This window comes from Dermochelys coriacea, chromosome 7 (genome assembly GCF_009764565.3).
Source record: "Dermochelys coriacea isolate rDerCor1 chromosome 7, rDerCor1.pri.v4, whole genome shotgun sequence".
NCBI classification, from domain to species: Eukaryota; Metazoa; Chordata; order Testudines; family Dermochelyidae; genus Dermochelys; species Dermochelys coriacea.
Window position 1 is genome coordinate 12,909,762 of NC_050074.1, and position 24,364 is coordinate 12,934,125.

At 38.6% G+C, this 24,364-nt stretch overlaps 1 protein-coding gene across 11 annotated transcripts in view; it reads left to right on the forward strand.

Moving 5' to 3' along the window:
• Positions 1-23,914, forward strand: part of CHL1 (cell adhesion molecule L1 like) — a 214,912-nt gene extending 190,998 nt beyond the window's left edge. For 5 of the 11 annotated variants that reach the window (XM_038410055.2, XM_043518858.1, XM_043518859.1 and 2 more), the window contains 5 exons: positions 9,251-9,412; positions 10,128-10,259; positions 12,768-12,840; positions 13,529-13,540; positions 16,834-23,914. In XM_038410055.2, coding sequence (XP_038265983.1) covers positions 9,251-9,412; positions 10,128-10,259; positions 12,768-12,840; positions 13,529-13,540; positions 16,834-17,050 — 596 coding nt within the window. In that variant the 3' untranslated portion in view covers positions 17,051-23,914. Of the gene's footprint in view, positions 1-9,250; positions 9,413-10,127; positions 10,260-12,767; positions 12,841-12,951; positions 13,031-13,528; positions 13,541-16,833 lie in introns of all 11 variants that reach the window. The other 6 variants (XM_038410060.2, XM_038410058.2, XR_005293999.2 and 3 more) reach the window with 5 other exon arrangements.
• Positions 23,915-24,364: the final 450 nt, after the last annotated feature.

Genomic DNA, 24,364 nt, shown 5'->3' on the forward strand with positions numbered 1-24,364 from the left:
CGAAGTGTGACATTTTTGCTGATAGATGAGATTAATGGCTAAATTGAAAAAGATAATTTAAGAAATCAGATTAAAATGGGTTAGAGCTTTGTCTTTGACAACATAATTTTTATATATATATATAGTGACAAAGCTCTGTGCTTGCCTCCATGGGTCCCGTGTTTCCTGGCAGATTTCGCTAGCCTCAGAGGCTCACTGTGACCCTCCACGTAACCCTTCTTTCTCTAGAGACGAGGGTCACAGTCTACTGAGCCATTTTCATCATAAACCAGCGAGGGAGGTGAGGAGAAGTTATCCTTCCTTGCACAGTCCCTGTTGTTTCCCAGTCTCAGTGATTAATCAGGGGGCAAAGGTGTGGGGGGGGGAAGCCCAGGCCCACCCTCTACTTCGGGCTCCAGCCCAGGGACCCTAATAGTATCAGCTATGGTAGCTGACCTTTTAGAAACATGACATGTACCATTCCCTGGGCTACTCCCCCCCCAGCAGCCCTCACTTCCTCAAGCTCCACTTCACCCTTACCTCAGGGCCTCCTTCCTTGTGCCTGATATGGTGGGTACTACTCAGCCTTTCCAACCGCACAACTTCTTCCCACAGCTCCTGACATGCACTCCCACCTGACTAACTGGGAGGCTTTTAATTAGTTTCAGCCAGCCCCTGATTGCCTTCAGGTGTCCCAATCAACCTAGCCTTCTCCCTGCCTTCTGGAAAGTTCTTAATTGGCCCCAGGTGTCTTAATTGACCTGGAGCAGCTGCCATTTCACTTATCCTGGTACCAGGGATTTGTTTAGCCTGGAGCTAATATATCTATCTCCCACTACTCTTCCATAGCCATCTGGCCTTGCCATCTGGCCTTGCCCCATCACATTATATATATATTTTATTTTATTTTAATTTGATCCCAGAAAAATACAGTGCTATTTCATTAGCCATTTATTCTTGTATTCTTAGCTGAGATCAGGAGTCCTACATTTGGTCATTTAGGATGTTGTTATTAAATTGCACAACCCTCTGTAATACTCTAGCTTTTAAAAGGATCTTTGTTGGTAACGCTGTCAGTAACATATGGCTAAGAAACATGCAAAATTGGAATTTTGACATTTTAATTTTCCCCGTGTTTTCTTTCTTTTCTTTCAAAAGATTTTGTTGGCAATGGCAGCAAGGGATTCTACTGAAAGTCAGAGTGGCAGATTGCACATCAAATAGAACAGCATAATCTCTGTAAATTCTAAGGGTCCTATTCTGCTGTTACTTTTGTGCCCTATTACACAAATTTTTCAAGTAATTTAAATGAGAGCCACCTGACAGTACCAATGTCCATCCCTAGATACAGCTCTCCAGCTTACATTGAAATCCCAGAGGAGTTTTTTGTAATTATCTGAAAGCTAAATTTGGTCCAGACTCATTTAAAGTGTGCAAAATCTGTGCCATTTGGCTGAGGAAATCATACACATTTCTGTGACTTTCTCATTTTTTTGAGATGAGGAATGGAGGGCATGCAAAATACAAAAAGGGTGATAAAATATGTAACTATCTCAATTAAACAAGTTACACAGTCTCTCAAAAAATGGAGTGTTTTCAAAAGTCAAGGCATATCAGTTAAAGTTGCCCAGATTTAAAGTGGTAGATTGAAAGTGTGGTTCTACTGTGGAATGAGACTCTATAAAATAACATTATAGGCTCTGTTTTTTATTTTGTCTCTGTGATTCTCATATTCAATGTGCTCCATTTTCAAAGAAAAAAGATCTACCTCCCTTATCTATTTTAGGCCTTCTATAGCTCCCATTACTCTCGTATATCCAGCTGTCAGAGGCTACATTGTGGGCTTTGTAAAATAAACTGTCCCAGAGAAGACATGGATATGTTGTGGATATGTATTCAGTCATGTTTGGCTCCTGGCATATTTGACCTGATTTTATAATAGCTATATTAAAGTAAATAGTCGTTTGTTTTCCATTATAGCTGAAGATCATTGAATTTATGCATTTTAATCAGGGGGCAATGGTGGGGGGGGGGAGCCCAGGCCCACCCTCTACTCCAGGCTCCAGCCCAGGGACCCTAATAGTATCAGCTATGGTAGCTGACCTTTTAGAAACATGACCTGTACAATTCCCTGGGCTACTTCCCCCACAGCAGCAGGGGAGTAGGTTGTGCAGGTTGTCCTGTAAAGAGTGGCAGGTCCCAAAGCTGCTTCATACCACAATGACATGGTGGACTTCTGCATCACAGCACATGGGGAAGTGGGAAATGAACAGGCTGGGCTAGGGGCAGGAAAATCTTCTGTGTTTTCACTCAATGGGCTAGAGCAGCTTTCTGCAGTCATTGCATGTCCTGGTGTGGAGGGAATTCCCCATCAGCCCAGGCCCTTGCTTGAGTCAGAAGGAGCCATTTCTCCATAGTTCCTTTAAAACATGGTTCTCCTCTGCAATGTGTGTGTGTAGGATCAAATCCAGTACTATTAACCAATGGTCTATAACAGGGGTGGGCAAACTACGGCCCGCGGGACCCTCCTGTCCGGCCCCTGAGCTCCTGGCCGGGAAGGCTAGGCCCCGGCCCCTCCCCTGCAGCCTCACCTCGCCACGCCACCGGCGCCATGCTCTGGGCAGCGGGGTGAGCTCCTGGTGCAGTGCAGCTCCAGAGCCCAGCCTGACCTGGTGCTCTGTGCTGCGTGGTGGCGGCGGTGGTGTGGCCCAGCTCCAGCCGGGTGGCACGGCTGTAGCGCCGCCAGCCACCAATGCTCCAGGCAGCGTGGTTAGGGGGCAGGGGAGTTCGGGTGGGGAATGTATGGACAGGGGTTGGGACGGTCAGTGGACGGGGAACAGGGGGGTTGAATGGGAGAAGGGGTCCTGGGGGGGCAGTCAGGAAGGAGGGTTTGGATGGGGCGGTAGGGGGCAGTCGGGACAGGAAAAATGGGGGGTGAATGGGGACAGGGGTCCCGAGGGTGCAGTCAGGAAGGAGTGGGGGGTTGAATGGGGTGGCAGGGGGTAGTCAAGAGTGGGGGTTCCGGGGGTCGTCAGTGAGAAGGGGTGGTTGGTTAGGGCAGTTGTCCTTGCGGCGGTAGTCAGGAATGAGAGGAGGGGTTGGATGGGGCAGCGGGGGACTGGGGGCGGTCAGGGGACAGGGAGCGGAGGGGGGTGTAGATGGGGCAGGGGTCCCGGGGGGCCATCAGGCAACAAAGGGAGTTGAATATGGGGGGGGGACACAGATAGGAGGTGGGGGCCAGGCCACGACCCTCTCCCCTATCCTGCCCTCCATACAATTTCCGAAACCCGATGCAGCCCTCAGGCCAAAAAGTTTGCTCGCACCTGGTCTATAAGGAGCAGGCCCCACATGTAATCCCCCATGTTACCCTGCATGTCACTACCCTAACACCAACAGCACTAATAACTAAATCCAGTATGTAATGAACAGTCATTAGAGGGGAAGATTTCTTAAATCAGCATTCTAATGGAAGTGAATATTTAGTGGCAAAGCCCAGCTGAGATGCTGAGGCACAACAGTGGATTTTGCAGAGGTGGGTTGATAAAACACTGTGCAGAACTTGTGCCTACTGAGTTGAGTAGAGTTAGAGGGGTTTGTTTTGTGGGGGAGGAGGGGCCGGGGGGGCAAGGTGGGAGGGAGGTTAGATGTAAAACAGGGATAATTTTGGTTGGAGAATTTTTGCTAATGGTGGAAATGATTGCCGCTCTGTAACATTTGCATTACATTGCAAAATAAATTTTAAAAAAATATAGTTTCAAAGTTAAATTATATTTTCAGTTTGATGTTAAAATAAATGATTGGAGATTAGCAAGTTGTTATTAAGGATCAGCAGTGTTTCCTCTGCTCTGAGAATTATGAACCCTGGAATTTATAGCTTTAACATTGTTTATCTTTTAGTCTTTTTTTGTAGCTTTAGAGAGAGCTGATTAAATATTATGGGCTTATCTCAGGCTTAACTCCATGAAAAAATGTGCTGTCTCTGTTTAGAAAATGATTATTACTTCTACCTTTTTTATTCAGGTAGCATTTCTTAAACTGCCCCCAAAACATTGACATAAGAAAACCTGATGATCAATATTGCTATACATGTAATTAGCCACCTGAAATGATATACAACATAACATTAATATATATATTAAATGGAAAGAGAAACTCCTAAAAAAACAAACAAAAAAAAGAACTAAATCCCCCTCTGATATATTGTCATCTGACTCAACAATCTTTGTTGCCAAATTTCAAACTATCTAGAGCTACCAGTGAGTTGCAGCATTGACAAAATACAGAATTATGTATGTTACAACGATTACTGTACATACAAAAATCCAAGTGTTAATGAAAAATCCATGCATATGAAACAATAACTGCCACTAGAATTTTCAAAGGAGCCTAAGGAAGTTACATGTTCCAATTTCATTACATGTTCCAACCCCTCAGACAGAGACAAACACCTACAAGATCTCTATCAAGCCCTCTTACAACTACAATACCCACCTGCTAAAGTGAAGAAACAGATTGACAGAGCCAGAAGAGTTCCCAGAAGTTACCTACTACAGAACAGGCCCAACAAAGAAAATAACCGAACGCCACTAGCCATCACCTTCAGCCCCCAACTAAAACCTCTCCAACGCATCATCAAGGATCTACAACCGACCCTGAAGGACAACCCATCACTCTCACAGATCTTGGGAGACAGGCCAGTCCTTGCTTACAGACAGTCCCCCAACCTGAAGCAAATACTCACCAGCAACCACACACCACACAACAGAACCACTAACCCAGGAACCTATCCTTGCAACAAAGCCCGTTGCCAACTCTGTCCACATATCTATTCAGGGGACACCATCATAGGGCCTAATCACATCAGCCACACTATCAAAGGCTCATTCACCTGCACATCTACCAATGTGATATATGCCATCATATGCCAGCAATGCCCTTCTGCCATATACATTGGCCAAACTGGACAGTGTCTATGTAAAAGAATAAATGGACACAAATCAGACGTCAAGAATTATAACATTCAAAAACCAGTCAGAGAACACTTCAATCTCTTTGGTCACTCAATTACAGACCTAAAAGTTGCAATTCTTAAACAAAAAAACTTCAAAAACAGACTCCAACGAGAGACTGCTGAATTGGAATTAATTTGCAAACTGGATACAATTAACTTAGGCTTGAATAAAGACTGGGAGTGGATGGGTCATTACACAAAGTAAAACTATTTCCCCACGTTTATTTGCTCCCCCCTTGCCTCCCTGCTGTTCCTCAGACGTTCTTGTCAACTGCTGGAAATGGCCTGCCTTGATTATCACTACAAAAGGTTTTTTCCCCCCCACTCTCCTGCTGGTAATAGCTCACCTTACCTAATCATTCTCGTTACAGTGTGTATGGTAACACCCATTGTTTCATGTTCTCTGTGTGTATATAAATCTCCCCACTGTATTTTCCACTGAGTGCATCTGATGAAGTGAGCTGTAGCTCATGAAAGCTTATGCTCAACTAAATTTGTTAGTCTCTAAGGTGCCATAAATCATCCTTTTCTTTTGCGGATACAGACTAACACGGCTGCTACTCTGAAACCTGTCAGTGACAATTGGGCACCTACTTCCCTTGGGCTTCATTTAAAATCCCAGCCTTAGAATACTAACCTTTATTACATCTCTCAAGATCATGATAGTAGCCTCTCATAACATAAGGTATGATCCAACTCAATTCTCTTTTGCCACCCAACATTCTGACAGACTAAAAACACAGTTTTCTTAGCCATATAGAATAACATCCTAATGGAATTATTTCTTGAACTATGACCAACTGATTGACCGGCCTCCACCACTACCGCATCATTTATACAACTCCTCAGGCAGCCTTCTGTCCTCCCAAGCCACACTGCTGATCTGAACATGTACTGGGAGTAACTGCAAGCCCTAGTGTACATACGAACTTTTCCTGAACCAGGGCACTGGTGATCATCTGCTGCTATTTTGACCATCACAAGTATTACCTACTGAATCATTTCTATAGTTAAATACAATCACATCTATCCCACCTATTACAGCCAGTAAAACTGTGGCCAGGAGCAAAAGATAAATAGAAATGGTGGTAAGATAAAATGAGCTAGCCTCTCTTCTGTGCTTTGTCCAAAAGTCCAACAACCCAAAAGTCAAGGTGGATGGTCTAGGTGTCAAGCTAAGCAGGATGGCTTACTAATTTTCATCTAATGGATTCTAAGGATTGTAAATTACCAGTAAAAAAAGATCCCTCCCAATCAGCATGAACTACCTCGTAGAATACAAAACCCCAGAAGGTAGAGTGTAATTATGATGCATATTTATAAGCTTTTAATAGCCATTCAGTGGAGGAAAACTGATGAAAGTGTAACTTTCCATTTATTCCAGGCAGATGTATTTAGACAGGTGCTGTTATAAATTAAAATATTACCTACAATTATATTTCAACTGTAAAAGTGCCAATCTTTTTTTTTTTTAATAAATGAGTTTCATAACAGATGTGCTAACTTTTGGAGAACTAGCACTATAGTATGTCTTTAGGGGAGGTTTATCTTGTTTTCCCATTATTCCATAGGCTTCAATTTAAAAAAAAAGTATGTTCCATTGTTCTCATAAATCTCTAAACCCAATAGGAATATTGGAAAATTGCAGTTCAGTGTTTAATGTTCATGTGAATCCCATGGTATGGCTGATAAATAGTCGTGGGGAGATGACAAATGCTGGTGGTATATATATTATTAAAGCTTAAATATATTACTAAAGCTTATTTCCTGTACTGTAGATTAAAAACCTAACCTAACTGCTTTCAGTTTTCTGAAGCTAATTTCTGCAGCGCACTGACTTTTCAGTATATTGAGTAAACATTTCCTTACCAGTGCGTCTTTGTTTTCCCCCCTCAGGATTCTAAACTATTTTTTCTATTCCCTCTACCAACCCTTCCCCAGTTACCCATTATTTCTTTTCTATGGGTATTGTACAGTGTTTAGTTTTATAATGCCAACCAGATTCATATGGAAAGAAATCACACACAGACAATCTCCACTCGACTCCTATCTTACATTTTAGGATACAGAAAATCCTTTATACAACATTGTGGTGCCAAATATCAAAAGCCCTGCACAACTCATGGTATAAAACTTAGTTCCCAATCAGGGAAAACTCCCAATCCCTGATCCCGCAGAGCACTTAAGCACATAGAATCATAGAATATCAGGGTTGGAAGGGAGATAATCTAGTTCAACCCCCTACTCAAAGCAGGACCAATCCCCAATTTTTGTCCCAGATCCCTAAATGCCCCCCTCAAGGATTGAACTCACTTAACTTTAAATAAGTGAGTCATGGCATTAAAAAAATAACTTCAATGGGACAACTCACATGTTTAAAGTTAAGGACAAATATAAGTGCTTTGCTGGCTTACGATCTCAGTGAGTAGAGCTACAAGATCAGACCTATGCTGCATATGGACTGGAAAATATGACTGCTTTGTCTGGCTGACATCTTTAAATGTTTGATGGCGTATATTGCCCAACAGGATTAAAGTTCATATAGCAAGCTTTATTTTTTGTTATTTTATGGGTAGCTTTTTTATGAAACATTTTGTTCTGACATCCTGATTTTACAAAATGTAATTAAAATGTACCTGTAATGTCCTGTTGCTGAATTTGCAGTTTGATTTAAAAATTATAGCTCAGCTTCATGTAGTTCATTTTGTAAAACATACCTCTAGATGGATTATTCTAATTGGACATGTTCTGTCTGATTCCCAGTGGTCTACTAATTTAGCTACTTATTGTAATATATGTATACTTGCCTTGGAAAACGTATTATGTACAGCTCCTTTAACCATGTCTATTCCACTCTTAATCTCTTTTTCTTTTCCTTCAGCTATCAAGAAGGGCTAATCACTCAAAGCTTTTTTGTTTGCTTGCTTACCAGTTTCAGTAGTAATCAGCATTGCTTTACTGTCTGTGTTATAAGTGCAAATTGATTGAGCAGTTTTTGAGCTATGATGTATGTATGAGTAACCATAAGATCCTTTTCATTAGTTAACTTTAGAATGTTCACCAGATAAATTAAGCAAATGAAGAAACTGAACAGAAGTAAAAAGGCAAATGTTTTAAAGCTGTCCTCCAAACTTTAGTACCTAAGACTAGACCTGGGCACAGGTCTACTGAGGCCTGATTTGAAAGCCCATTGACATCAATGATTCTTAGTCTTTCTATAGACTTTAATGGACTTTGGATCAGGCCCTAAATGTGGATGCTGTTTTATATTCCTGTGTAATTTTTAGCAAAAGTTACTGTTTAAAATCCTGAAAGAGAGGAACAGTTATGATTCATTCGTATGATTTGTACTACACTGAATCCAGGATGAGGGCAAATCCTACTATCTTCACTGCAGTGAATAACAGTTGCTTCCTTTTGCAATTAGCATGAAATACTTTTTTTTTTAAACATACATAATAAATCACTTATCCTGCAGTACTGGATTCAGGTAAAACATCTATTCATGTCAAGGAGAGTTTTGAAAGCAAAAGGAGTGCAAGACTGACTTAGTTTGAAAACCATAGAAAAAAATTGATTGCAAATACTTTTCACATAAATAAATATCAGTTGGAACATGTAAAGATTGTATATGAAAATCCATTTGAAAGAAAACTTCAGGTATATCTAAAAGAGAGCTTTGCTTATAGCTTCAGTACAAATGTGAAATAAATGGGGACAAGGAGATTTATTGTCTAAGGAAAATTTGAGTATAAATCCCAGTGTAATTGTTCCTATGAGAGATGTAATAATATTTCAGAATAATATGGGCCTCAGTCCTGTCCCATTTACTTCAGTTCCATGGGAAATGGATCAAGCCACAGATTGTGTAAATAAATCCAGGCCATATTCAGGGTTTTTTTTTAAATTAAGCATTCATTAGTTAAAGCAGATCTATAGTCCTATATGTCATTCCTTCAATATTTACTTTCATCCTGCAAATTTAAAACAAGCCCTTCATAAATTTCAGGATTATTTCAGTTTGACACTGATTTTATCCTGCAGAATATCAAAGAGCAAATACAGAAAATGCTTTTCTACTTTATTTTCTTGTCTACCTTAAAAAATAAGATAAACTATCCAAAGGCAAATGTTAAACATATCCATGTATGCTGTTTTATTATCACTTGTTATTTAAATCATTTGTAACTGTGCATTTCAGAGTCCTGCTATTGAATTAATAGAATTAATCAATGTGACTTGACTATGTACATTTCATAGGTAAAGGGATCGGGAAGATTTCAGAAGCAGTAAATCCCACCCAAAAGTTTCACCCCATTGAGGCACTTGAGCCTGGTACTGAATATACAGTTCGTCTAGTGACTAAGAATTGGGTTGATAACAATAGCATTTTTGAAGATGTAATTGAGACGAGGGAGAGAGGTGAGAAATGAAACTGTTTAGGGTGAAAAATCCATTGTGATAAAACAAGATTATTTTATTTTTAATATTTCAAGAAATACTGACATTACATATTATGTTGTGCAATGAAAGTGTAACAGTTAAATAATGAAATCTTAGCCTCTTCTTGCCATTTACTTCAATAGGAGCACGAATGAGTCCATCTTTTTCAATTCAGCCTTGTATTTTGTCTTCCCAGTAGTAAATAATGACACGTAAATAATTTCCAATATATATTATTTACAGGTTTTAGCTACTATGCCATTTTAATAGGGTAGGTGCTGTTACGTTTTACATCTTCAATGCAACTAGCTGAGCAGTTTGCATGTACCCTAAACACTTTTAACACTATTTCTGTCGCAAAACTGCTTGCATGAGAGGCTATCAATTTTCTGTCCAACTTTCCTATTTGGCATTAATCCTCTGAATCAAATACTCCTTTGGAATTACTTATGTATATTATGTTGCAGACACTTCATTTACTTAAATGTGAACATTATTCCTCATACCTATTATTTCTGTCCTGTATTTTTTCGTTTTTACATTGAAAATGTTAGACTGAAATCAGTAAAGCAGCAAATAGCAATAGTTTGGTGTGATTCAGGTTTAGTTCAGAAAATATTAAATGGTGGGTTTTTTGGTTACGATAGTCTATTTTCCTCTTGTTAAATGTTTTTACTTCTCTCCTTTTACAAAGCTTATGCTGGCATTTATGAGGGAGTTTCCACCCAAGGCTGGTTTATTGGACTGATGTGTGCCATCGCTTTGCTTACCTTATTGCTGCTAACTATGTGCTTTATCAAAAGAAATAAAGGAGGAAAATACTCAGGTAAATGACGCTGTTGTCCTTTTTCAGATATGTATATAATAGCAGTCGTTCTTCATACCAAATAACTTCTTATTTAAGTGGAAATGCCTCAATATTTTGCCTTCAGTCCCCTAAAGGTTGAACTTATACCAACTGAAATACAAATTTTGTATTTGTGACTTTTAATAAATAAACATTATACTCAGCTGATGAGATCCTGTGCTCCATTTGTAAGAGGTGCAGCACAGAACACTCACCCAGAGGAGGAGGCACTTTGATGGCTTTAAGCCACCTTTGAACCTTCCTGATCCTGGGCTGCTCCGGGACTCCTCGGTGTAATTGAGACAGCCATGGGGTCCTGTGTAAGTTACAACATCCTCCCCCTGTTGCTTTGTGTGCTGCTGCACTGCTCAGAATCTCCATGGGGCTGTGATACAGCCCCACTCCTAGTTCTGGTCCCAGAATGCTCCATGGCTTGTGAGGGGTTCATTAGGAGACATACTGATGGCTGCTCTCTGTACTTCCAGTGTAACACTGACAGACCCCGGATGTTGGTGGGTGGGATCAAACCTGGAATCTCTGGAGCTAAATGCATGAGCCTCCACTGCATGAGCTAAAAGCCACATGGCTCTTAGCTAAGGTTGTAGAGCAGACTCATTAATCTCTCTCTAAGTGGTCTTGGTGCCACTAGCAATCTTGTCACTGGTTAACATCTGCTTATGCCCCAGAGTGACCTTACGGGTTTCATTGTTTTCCTTAGTGAGGGTATTTTACATGTAATTCAGGAAGCAACTTCTAACAGGGAAGGTTTAGGCCCTGATCCTGTATCACTAAAGTGAGTAGGGACACCAAGCTGATCATCATATTGATAGACAGTCATTTTTCATTCAAGGTCTCACACATGGAAATTTTAAAATTATGCCCTGGCAGGTCCACCCAGTTGTCAGTGATTTGATATGAACTGTAACTCCTTCAATGTCGTCTGACTAGATCTAGTCATTGCATTACTTGGGTTTTTTGAGATGCACAATTAGAAATCTCTCTTCTATTTTTCTCCAGATTTTGTATTCCAAATTAAAAAATGGGAATATTCGACATATGATAAGAGATATGGAAGTGAAAATTAAAGGCTGTGGGAGTTTGGTAGTATTAGACCAGTGGTGGGCAACCTGCGGCCTGCGGGCCACATGTGGCCCATCAGGGTAATCTGATTGCCGGCCGCGAGACATTGTGCTGGGGTTGACCATCTGCAGGCGCCACCATGCGCAGCTCCCGGTGGCCACAGCTCACCGTTCCCAGCCATTGGGAGCTACGGAAGCGGAGGATTACCCTGATGGGCTGCATGCGGCCCATGGGCCACAGTTTGCCCACCACTGTATTAGACACTACAATAATTTTCATTATACCTACAGGCTATAATGTTAAAATGCTATATATTGCCCCTTACTCAGGTAGGGTTACAATCCAGCTCTATATGTTATTGTTTCACAGTGGTTGTGCTAATATGTTTTTTATTTAATTGAGCACTATACAAACACAGGGGCCGTGCTGGGGGATCCAGTTGCAGAACTAGGACCCTAACTTGTACACAAAGGGCCAGATTTTTATAAAGGTACTTAAGGTGCCTAATTCCGATTGATTTCAGAGAGGGTTTGGGACCAACATTTCTTAAGATCTTGTCCATATTCACTAGAGCTGCATGTGTTTATTAGACTAAAGTCTTCCAATTTGCCTTTTTTTGGCATGTACAGTTACCTATTTTATATACCCAGTTACAATAACTGTGTTCCCACAATGGTTTTTTTTTCCTAAATCTAATCACAATTAAACTAGCTAGGATAAAAGTAATAGTGGCTGTAGTACATGTTGATCGTCAGCAGAAACCAGGAAGAAATTTCCGATGTGGTACTGCACAATTAGGTTTGTAAACAAATTACATGGATTTACATAGGGTGACCAGACAGCAACTATGAAAAATTGAGATGGGGTGGGGGTAATAGGGCTCTATATAAGAAAAAGCCCCAAATATTGGGACTGTCCCTATAAAATCAGGACATCTGGTCACCCTAATTTTACACCTTCTTTGGAAACATCCTGAATTACCAACTGATAGAGACAGGATACTTAACTAGATGCACCTGTAAATCTTTTTTCCAGCATGGCAATTTTTAAATTCATATTCCAACTAAATAGTATTATAATGACATATGCATTATGGTTCCAGATATAGTCTGAATTACACAGGAAAGAAATGTGTCTTAGTAAAAGAAATTATAGGGGCTGCATTTTCAAAGCAGTGTACAAGGATTTAGCTGCAAAACTCTGACTAGAGTCCTTGGGAATTAGGCATCTACCCTATTCTACACCTCTTGAAAACATACTCCTCTGTGCAATGCAAAACACTTAATTGAAATCGTTGCCCTCCAGCTGTAGATAATGATTGACAGTTTTCTCATAGAATCTGCCAAAAATAAAAATGATACATGAAACAGCATGGTGAACAGATCTATTTTTTTTTCATTTGTACAGTGAAAGAAAAAGAGGATTTGCATCCAGATCCTGAAGCTCAATCAATTAAAGATGAGATCTTTGGGGAATATAGGTAAATATGATCTACTATATCAAATGTTTTTCCCCCCAATATCTTCACAAGTATTTATTTAATGTGTTTTTATTATAGCATGCAAGTAACACTATTTTTTCATTTTCAAAGCAAACCCCATGGGAGTGGATGATAATATGAATGTAAAGATATATCCAGAACACTTTAATCCACCCAAGTTATGATATAGGTAATTTTTGATGGAGTAGCCCTATTTTTCCATCTGTTTCTTATTTAGCACCTTTTATATATATTGTTATATAATGTTTATATTGGGCCTTATCCAAAATCCATTGAAGTCAATGGAAAGACTCTCATTGATTCCAATCGGTTTTGATTGGGCCCTTAGTAGCATGGGGGTTGTTCATTCTGCAAAAGAAGAGAGAAAAATTAAAAAGACAGAAAATGGCAAATAAATATCAGTACAGTAGTTTCTGTATAAGAAGTAAAATAGTTACACTTGGCTGCATTCAAGATTAATGAGGCTAATTAATTACATTATATATTTACATTACATATGAAAATACATCGTTGTATGAGCCATATTTGAATACTGGTTAACTAGCTTTTAAAACACAAACATTGCTGGCTAAATCCGGTATGTATACTAGGTTATTTACCAAGGATAAGGTTTTTTTCATGCATAATTTCATCTTTATTTAATTTTTAATGCCTTCTAATGGGACAGATATTTAGAAAGGTAAGAATGTCATGAGGTTAGTAATTTTCACCCCCAACTCCAGCTTGTATTTTCTAGAAATACAAATACTATATATGGTAAAATAAGCAAGAAATATTTTGTATATTGATTATGAAGAGACAAATTTTGGGGCCAGTTACTGACATCCTTATTCAGTCAACATTACTAATAACTTCAGTAATAGTTTAAGTGAGGATGGCAGAATTGAACTTTTATGTTACTAGCTTAGAAACCCAATCTTGGGCCCAACAATTTGGAAGATTTTTCTAGCATCTACATCTACTTTCCATTTTACGTTGGTTATTTCTTTTCATGATAGATGAAAACATACTTGAGATATCTTTATATCTCCTGATTCTAATGACCTTCAGTCCCACTGAAGTCAATAGAGTGTGACTGATTAATGTAAACTAACAGGCGAGTATCTTTTGACCAGCCAACAAAATGGCAGGTGATCCTATGACAGTATGAGCACCTCCTATGAGGTGCCGACCAATTTCAACTCCCACTGAAGTCAATTGCAGTCAAAAGTGCTGATTACAACTTGGAGGAGATGCTTAAGATTTCAAAGCGCTGGTCTGAGAGGGGAAAATGTGTGGTCTAATGCCTATCCTGAATATCTGGTCTTGGAACAGTCCAATGTATGACAGTGTCTCTATACCATTTATATGGAGCAAGAGTGAGAAGACAGCTGGGTTGTTGAGGCTGCCTGGGCTCCTAGAGCTGCAGTGTGAGGGGGTAGCCAGCAGGCAGTGCCATTGCATTCACATCTTGAGAGGTCGTGCGGTGAAGTTGTGCACAAGTTATTCAATTTTTATGTGCAACTACGGTAAGTTGAATTAATTTGTTGGTTCTCCTGAAATCACTTTAATAGAACCATCTAATTGGATTCTCTCAGTCTTGACCATTTTCTGTTTGGATATGTACGTAAGATGATTTACTTCAGATCATCATTGTCCATGAGCTTCTTTCTAGGAGACATAGATATCCTAGAGATACACATGGATGTACTCTGCTGTCACTTTCTTCATTGTAAAGCCAGTGGAACTCCACTGATTTCAGTGGAGTTACTAGGCATACTTTGGGATAAATGAGAGCAAGAATATGGCCCAGTTGCCTAATATTTTAGGGATTCCAGTTAAACTTGTAACATCATGTCTTTGACTAAAAAATGCTATTGCTTCTTTGCCCATTTTTATTAGTATAAGAATTTCTAGTAATATTACTTGTATCTTGTGGCAGTTGGGAAACGTCTGTGACAAACTCTCCCACCTTTGTTTAGACAGGAAATGCTGGGCTTTCCAGAATATACAATAACAAGCTCATTGCAAGATCTCATGGGATTTCCCATGCCATTTCCACTGGAGTACCTTAGTCAGAAGATACAGTTTCCTTTAGACTTCACTGTTTCCAATACATTTTTTCGTAGCAGCCTTACATTGTAAATTGCCTCTTTTGACTCCTTCTTAGTAATTAGGTGTTGTGTCTTCTTTGCTATTTTTGCCATGCCTAATAAAAAAGGATTTGAATTAATATAGATTAGCATAAATTTGTTAAAAATAGCTTTGCCAAATAACACTAGGTGTCTTTTAACACTTCATTGAATCATTCCTTCATATACATATGTAAATTCAGAGTTTGAGGCTGGAGATGTAATGATGTAACCAATGTGCAACTAAGCTGTGATGCTGATAGGTTCCATAGAGTTAACTGAAAAATGGAACAGATCCTTTGTGAAAAATGTTGCAAAATAACTTTCCCCTTTGTCACGGAAAAACTGGGATATCTTTCAACCAGCTCTGCTGCAAAGGGAATGGCCCAGAGCTCTGGGCTGCTCAGGGTGTATTTGGCACAAATCCAGAGTCTGGGACCTTTGTGGCTCCCTAATCCTTAGGTAAAAAGAAAAGGAGTACTTGTGGCACCTTAGAGACCACAAGTACTCCTTTTCTTTTTGCGAATACAGACTAACAAGGCTGCTACTCTAATCCTTAGGTATAGCTGAAGAGAGCACAGCCTGCCAACACAAGGGTCATTCCAGCAATTGGAGGATTAGCCATATACAGGTGTAATCCAGCCACAAACCCTGCATAGGACTGGGGAAGGCTCAATGGTGAATGAGGAATTAAATGCAAAGCCAGAGCAGCCCAAAACAGATTTGGAGACTCTTCCCAAGTAATTCTAGAGCATATGAAATGATGGGCTCTTTGTACTGAATACAAGTGGTATGAAGAAGTGAGGTTTGGGCCTGATATTTCAGAGATGAGTCAAGATTAAGGCATGTGCAGTAACTGCAATTGTATGTTCAGATTGGTATTTGGGGTACACAGCTGTTTAGGGGCCTACCTGTTTGTGCATATAAATTACCCACTTTATTTAATTCTGTGTCCCTGGATGGGTCTTCAGCACTGAACTCAAACCTGGCACCTCTGCATCTGAAAGCAAAAAAGATCCAGCTCTCTTACCCAAGGCTGTAGCAGGCTCATCAGCCTTAATAGTGTGGCTCAGTTGTCCCGAGACAGGAACAGGGTGTCACACTGAGTGAATGTGGATTATGACTGTGCAGTTGCGAAATAGATAGAGATGCAAAATATATTTTTATTTATTACTCAGAATAAATAAAAGTGCCCACCCAACACCATGCCAGTCATTTAAAGTTACAGAAGCGAAGTGCTCACCCCTTCCACCAAGCAGCAGGACACAATAAAATACCAGTACCCTCAAACATCAGCCTTTACCTCAATCCACCTACTCCACTTCAAAGGCTAGGCGAAACAAATGGACCCTGCAATGGGCAATACAAATGGCTCTTTGCTTTGTAAAATCAGACTCTTTATGCCTCTCTTTAAGATACAAAATAAGATACAATAATGAATCAATAGAGCGGGTTTTCAGCTTTTTTGTCTTTTCCCCTTCCTCCTCCCTCCATTTTCAATGGCAAAAGAAGGAAAGGGGTCAAAAAAGGGAAAAAAAACTGTCCACAATCCATTCTTTTCAGTAATGTTTGCATTTTTTGTTTTGTTTTGTTTTTTGACCTATTCCATTAAATTCAAAATTACAAAAAATGCAAAATGCAAACAAAGCACAGAGCAGGGTGTATTAGCGGCACCACATCCATTGACTTGACTTGGAATCAAGTGAATAATGTGTTGTGTGCATATTTTGAAAATGTATCCCAATCAAAATGATTCCCTCTTCCCTCAATATGTCTGTCTATTTTGAAAAGGAAATGAACAATTGCTTTTGTAATTGTAATACAAAGCTAGATTTTGGGAAGATTTTTCTTTATTTCATAGTGACAGCGATGAGAAGCCACTCAAAGGCAGCCTCCAGTCACTTAACGGGGACATTAAAGCTACAGAAAGTGCTGATAGTTTGGTAGATTATGGAGAAGGGGACCAAAGGATGTTTAATGAAGATGGTTCATTTATTGGCGTTTACGCTGGATCTAAGGAAAAAGGATCAATCGAAAGCACTGGAAGTTCTACAGCAACTTTTCCTCTCCATGCATAAAATATTAACATAAATGATTCATTTCAAATTTCCATATTTATCTTGACTAGTAATCAACTATTACCATATGTGATCAGAAGTAGATTGCAGAATGAATCAATCAGAACCCCAACCTCCAGGTAATATGGGAATTAGTCGCTGCTATCAAAACATGACTTTTGAGACTTTTCAGTCCTGATTGTTCAGGTGTTTTCATTCATAAAAAACAGGTGAATAATACTCTCACATACAATATATACCACTCAGTCTGATGAAAACCATAGCTTCTCAGTGTTACATATGTATATAGATACTTCTTACCCTACATGTTTCTCTATATAACTTTCTATTTCCTGTATGCTTTGTCACTTTGTATGTACATTTAAATCCAGTATTCCCTAATATATAATGACCTTAGCATGGTGGAGGTCAGAAGATAGTGGGAGTGGGAGAAGGGAGATTACTTTAAAAGTTAACACCAAGAAAAAAATAATTGAAAACACTATAGAAATGCATTCCATAAATTATTTAATGTTCACAAAGAAAAAGAAAGTCTGTTTAAGTAATTCTAGAATTAGTGGATCTAGAGCTGATTGCAATTACTTAGAGACATAGCTTTATCCAAAAGTAATTTGATCTCAAACTTGCTCTCAAAAGAAACAGGTTCCGATCTTCTCTCCAGTAGCTGTCACTCTTTCCTTAAACAAGTTTAGTTACACTAGTTTTCCTTTGGCAGAGGATAACGAGGCTCATCCCACATCTGTTCGATGTGTCAAGGAAGCAGGATCAGGTCTTTAGACAACTAAAAAGGCCACCTGAATCTGCCACCCAAGATCCTTGAAAGCTGCATTTCTAAGCAACTGTGTTTTGTCTGCCTTCTGTCTGTATATTTGTATGTGAGCATACATTTCAGGAATGCATTGTGCATATTATTTACAGTGTTGCTGTAGTAATGTTGGTCCCAGGATACCAGAGAGACATGGTGGGTGAGGTAATATCTTTTTTTTGTACCAGTTTCTGTTGGGGAAAGAGCTACACAGAGTTCTTGAGCTACACAGAGTTCTTCAGAAGAAGACGTTGGTCCAATAAAAGACATCCACCTTGTCTCTCTTGTACATATTATGTTAATATTTACATAACTGAAAACACAGACTGGTTTTAATTTGAAGTGAGAAAATTATCCTAGCACGACTCTGTATTGCTATGTAGAAATAGAGGGACTAGTTGGGTATGAAAGAGTCATATATTAGCTTTTCCTCTTTCTTTTGGATAATACTTAAAATAATTGTTTCTCTCCAAAAAATAAACCCTGAATAATTAGGGATTTTTTTAAAAAAATTATTTTCACATCCTGCATTGTTACTTTTTTTAAAAATGGATTACACTGGAGTTTCTTTTCTATATGGTTTACTGAATAAGGTTTAAAATTCCCAATGGAGCTGTTCCTTTCTTTACTACTCATTCCTTTTTATATTTGGTCTTCCAGTTATTTTTAAAAGTTTGTTGGGTTTTTTTTCTTTTATATTTTGTTAACTTTGGTACAGTGCAAATGTTCCTTGTAGTTCTATGTTGTTCTTTTAAAATGATTGTATCTGCATAATTACAATTTAGCCATTGTTAGAAGGAGAAATTTTACTATATACAAGCTAATTCCTGCAAAATCTTTTATACACGAGTAGTCCTTAGGCAAATAGCTCTATTAATTTCATCGCAAGTACTTCAGTGGAAATAATAGTGTAAGTAAAGACTACTCCCATGAATAAGGGTTTGCAGAATCAGATCCAGAATTACAACTTTATGAGCTTCACGATGCACATTATAAAATAATTATAACACTGGTTTTAATTTTATACAATACCTAAGGGACCAGCTCCCATTCATGTACTTAAATGAAGTGGCTTGAGTTTCAAAAGTTCTCAACAACAATTGAAAACAATGGTAGCTGTTGGGTGCTGGCCCTAAATCTACCATCTATTTGGAATAAAGGCCAATGGGACTACTTATAGGTAGCTTGTAAGAGTATGATATGGTCATAGGATAAAATAGCTAGCACACTATCCTGTATTATTAGTACCTCAGATCCCTAAAACTGGGAGAATTTGACAAATGTCTCACTCTTTGCACTGTATATTTTTTACAGTTAATTCAACTTGATCACTGAAAAGGGACTGGTCAGCTTGGGAGGGGGAGAGGGAAGGGAAGGGTCTCACACACAGAAGTTCTGGCAAGAAACTGAAACCTTACATCCTGTCCCAAGTCACACAGGGTGACTTTTTTCAGGACTCCAGACAAATTAACCGACAGGATGAGTGTCCACTGACACTAGTGCATGAGAACCTGAAACTGAAAGAAACTGGGAATGGACCAGACTTGTGTTACAATTTTCAATTTTTTGCATAATCACAGGTTTCAGAGTAGCAGCAGTGTTAGTCTGTATTCGCAAAAAGAAAAGGAGTACTTGTGGCACCTTAGAGACTAACAAATTTATTAGAGCATAAGCTTTCGTGAGCTACAGCTCACTTCATCGGATCCGATGAAGTGAGCTGTAGCTCACGAAAGCTTATGCTCTAATAAATTTGTTAGTCTCTAAGGTGCCACAAGTACTCCTTTTCAATTTTCAATTTGTTGCTAGTCTATTCCTAATCCATTTCACTTTTAGGGACTCTGCACTAGCATAGGGGAGCAATGTTTGGCTAGCAGAGGAAAGTTTCCTTGCCTTCTTAATTATTTCCACTGAATATTCTTTTTTTTTAATTGAAATGTTTTGATTGCCTTGGATTTTGTAAACATTAAATTTTACCTCTTCATCTTTTCCCTTCCTATCCTCTAAAGAAACTCTTAATAGGACAGGGTGAGCCCCTAGTTAGCCTTATCCAGGAAGATGGAGTATTAAGTCCCCAACCACCACTGCTCCCATCCACAAATTACTGGCCTTTCTAGTTTGTTTTTAATGGTCCATTGAGTAGCCAGAGCCTCTCCTCTTCTCCCCTACTGCTGTGCCAACTTCTGTAGGTGGCACAGAATCCTCAGAGAGAAATCTGATTGTGGAGGAGGGAAAGGTCCAGACTAGGGTGTTAGAGTGTATTAGCAAAAAGAAAAGGAGTACTTGTGGCACCTTAGAGACTAACAAATTTATTTGAGCATAAGCTTTCGTGAGCTACAGCTCATAAGAGCTCAATTACAGAAGTCTGCCTTCTTCTATTCCCCATAGCTACTAAACAACTCCTCTGTGAAAAGGGTTTGGACCTCTGATAGGGGCAAAGCTTTTAGGATTGTGGGACACTGCCATCTGCAAGTTTGGATGGCTGCTCACACTCACACATTAGGTACGATATGAGCCATTAAAAGTCAGCAAAGGTATGCATTTTTCTTGCACTTACAGGATGTTCGGTTTAACTGGAGTCATTGTCCCAGAAACATCTATGTTAAACAGACACAAATTTCAGACCACATTAGTGGGACAGCCTCTTATCAAATAATGAATAAGCATCCTGTGCTATGACTTGCTCATTTGTAGCTTAAAGTTGCTGATGACATTCCTGTGATGTGCTATTCATCTGTTTCGGTATGAGTACTTTTTCTATTATTTTTTTTTATTCAGACTCTTAAATCTTAATGTTCATGATTCATTACTCCTCAGGGCCTAAAAATCACACTGTGATAAAAAGATGTGCAATGAAATTTTTTACATGTGCACTGACTTTTTAGGATTCTGCCCAATGAATATTAAACAAACGTCTGAAATTCCCAGAGATTCTTGTGTCTGTCTAGCTCCATTCTCTTTCTTGAGTAATTCTTTTTCAGCAGGGATTTTTTTTAAAGGCACCACTATATCTACTTTATATCCTGGAATGTGCAGAAGATTAAAATATGCTTCCAAAAGAGATGTCATTTTAAAAACAAAAAAGCAAAACAGTTTATACTTTTGGAACCAATTTTTCCTTTCATTCAAACAGGCCAGTTCCATTCATTTCAGTGGGGTTTGGTGTGAAGAAGGGGACATTTTGACACTTGCATTGCATTTAAAGTTTTAGCACCATAAATGTAGTACCACAATTAAGAGAACAGGTATTTCTGGTATTTTTCAGAAGTGCTTGAAATCCTCTTAATAAAATAACATTTTGGAAATCTGTAATGATTTTTCATTTCATTTGTTACATAAAAAAAACTCCTCCTATCTTAACTGCTTATTAAAACTGCATACACTGAATGAGACAAGGGTCTTATGAAAAAAAATGCCATGTGATCATGTAGTATATCTCATAATACATACACACACGAAAGCTGAATTAAGGTTGCATATGAAATCTTAATTCTGACCTTTCCTAATTTTTTTGATTTGGACTTTACAACTGTAACTAATATTTTTAAACATAGATTTTTGTCTGTAATTTCTTAGGTTTCTTTTAAAGGAAAAAGTAAAAACAAATTTTAATTATATGGAAATACAACAGCTCCCCCTATCATACATCATCAGTCAGTTTGAATCCTAAACCTCCAGCACAGCTTGAGGACTTAATTACAGTAACCATTTTAGTTAGCAGTAAGAGAAAAATTGATATTCCATAGAAGGTGTGACTAGGTTATGGAGTCACGTGCTGGGTCTAAGGAAAATGAAGAGATTACTATGAGTGTGGAACAGCTCTCCTCTTTTCAACCTTCTGGAGGTGAGGGAAGCTCCTTCCCTATTTGGTACTCCTGCAGGAAGCAGAGGGAAGGGCTTTTAGAAAGGAGAAAAGCTTGGCTCTCTCTCCCCTCACACCTGTTCTGTCTGTTGCTGCTTTGATGGTGGCATGGGATCAAGCTTAGATTAGAATGTTAATTCTATTATTATTTTGGCATGCTGCCAACATTTTACTGGCAACACAAGTCACAGAAGAGTAAAGGTGATTTTCAGAAGCTTATATCTCATCCACACCTGAATGGAATTTCATCTGTCAAAGAAAAGGCACTTCTCTGGTCTCAGGGATTTCTCCCTGATGAATTTCAAAGGCCCACTTTAAACAATGGAGGTAATAGAGCTACTCAAAGAAAAGGTTGCAAAAATCATTTATAATGAAAAGTCTTAGGTAAGCAAAATACAGGGGGTTACTCCTCCCTGGTAATAAGGACCAAACACTTTACTCATGTTGGATAATCCTAGCCTCCACTAGTATTCCCATTTACTCTAATACTACATACTCATGGAGTATGGCCTATTCAACATGGGTAAGGACATTAGAATCTGGCCCTCGTATATCAGAGCATTACATTTTAAAATATGCACAATCCACCCAAGAAAGAAAGCTTGCATAATATTTGGTGACAGAGTAGCAGCCGTGTTAGTCTGTATTCACAAAAAGAAAAGGAGTACTTGTGGTACCGTACAGACTAACAAATTTATTTGAGCATAAGCTTTTGTGAGCTACAATGAATGCATCTGATGAAGTGAGCTGTAGCTCACAAAAGTTTATGCTCAAATAAATTTGTTAGTCTTTAAGATGCCACAAGTACTCCTTTTCTTTTTGCATAATATTGTATTCTTAGTAATGGCCTCCATCTCCAGTTTAGTCTCTGGTGGTATCTGTGAGCTCAAGGGCACAAAGTTCAAAGGAGTTTATGCATTTTAAAAACCATATTTCCATCTCTGTGCATTCTCCTATTTACATCAGTGGGATTCCCCAGGAGGCTTTGCTACTGGATTCCAATACCGGATAAGTGTCTTGGCCATTTATCTGCTTCCAATTAAGACAATAGACAAGTTATTTTCCCCTATGAATAAATCAATATATATATTGGAACATAGATTACGGGATTGGAAGGGGCCTCCTGGGTCGTGGAGTTCAGTTCAGCAACCCCATCATATAACTCCATTAATAAATTTATTAATATTACAATAGTTAGATTGTTTAGTATATATAATTAATAGGAAATCATATCTTCTGCAGGTCAGCTTTCAACATGATGCAATGGTTCAAGGATTTGTCACTTTGTTTTGGCCTGATCATACAAAATCTTATGAGTACCCCTTATTCAGATGAGTACTCCCATTGAGCTAATGGAACAAACCATATGAGCCAATGATTCTTGTGTAAATAAAAGTTTGCAGGATCAGAATTTTTTCCCCAAGTGAATTAAATAAAAATGAGCAGGTTGCATCGTTCCAGGCTTTTGACAATAATTTCACACGTAGCTTTGGAAAACAATGTTAGGTAATTGGGTACTTTTATTTTAAGCCTTGTATACATCTGAAGAGGCATTTCATTGTAACTGCAATCATGCAGTCATAGTTACACAAATGAAAAGGATATTTAGACATGCTGTCTATAGTGTATCTCAATTATTTTAAACAACAACCATGTAAGGAGAGAGAAATTGAAGGAAAATCATTGTTAGGGCTTGCTGGCAGAAATTCCATTAACTGGACAAAAGATCATGCCCTCAAAAGCATCTTTTTTAATGTTTAGTATTTCTGAATAAAGCATATACATAATGTTTGCCATTTGATCTTCTGACTATTGGTACATGTTTACACTTCAGCACCATATCTTTCATGTAAAAGTTTTGACTATCAGATCAAGCTTTGTTATCTGCAGTAATTCAGTTTTCATGCGGGAACCAATATATGGGTATGAGCCAAAGCATACTGTATTTTTTATTTTACATGAGATATTTTGTTACTTCATGTAAAAAGATCAAGACAAATGTGGTACTAAGTTCACATCATTTTTTTTATTAGATGAATGTTAATGTAAATGTATTAAGCTTTAGAAAAATGTGTTTGTACTGTAGTTGCTGTTTGTATCATGCCTATGTACATGTATGGTTTTAAAAGATATTTTCATTACACATGGAATTCAACTTTGCTAATAAAAGTTTGACTTGATGTATTCTTCAAATGCCTAACTTGTGATCAGCACATTTATTTTTTTGCTCATGTTTTTTTGTCAGGAATTTTGTTTTGATTTTAAATTAAGGCCAGATCTTCAGCTCGTGTAAAATGGTGTAGTTTTATTGGCTTCAGAGAAGCAAATATACTAGCTGAGGATCAGACCCTAAAAAATCTATTGAATTTCCACATTTGAACATATGCATGCAAGCCAGGGAAAACAATGCATGTCTCAACAAGAGGCAAATTCAAAGTCATAACTGTGCCTTATTTCTATTGTACATAGTAGTACATTATACAGTATTATAAATGCACTGTAAGTTGTTAGGATTAGGTACAAGAAAATGTGGTCAATGTTTTCAGAAGAACTGAACATCAAGAGCATGAAGGGGCATGTGGTGTGGGAAGATAAAGCCATTAATTCCTAGCTTCCAGCACACAGGGCAACTTTTCTGTCTTCTCATCTT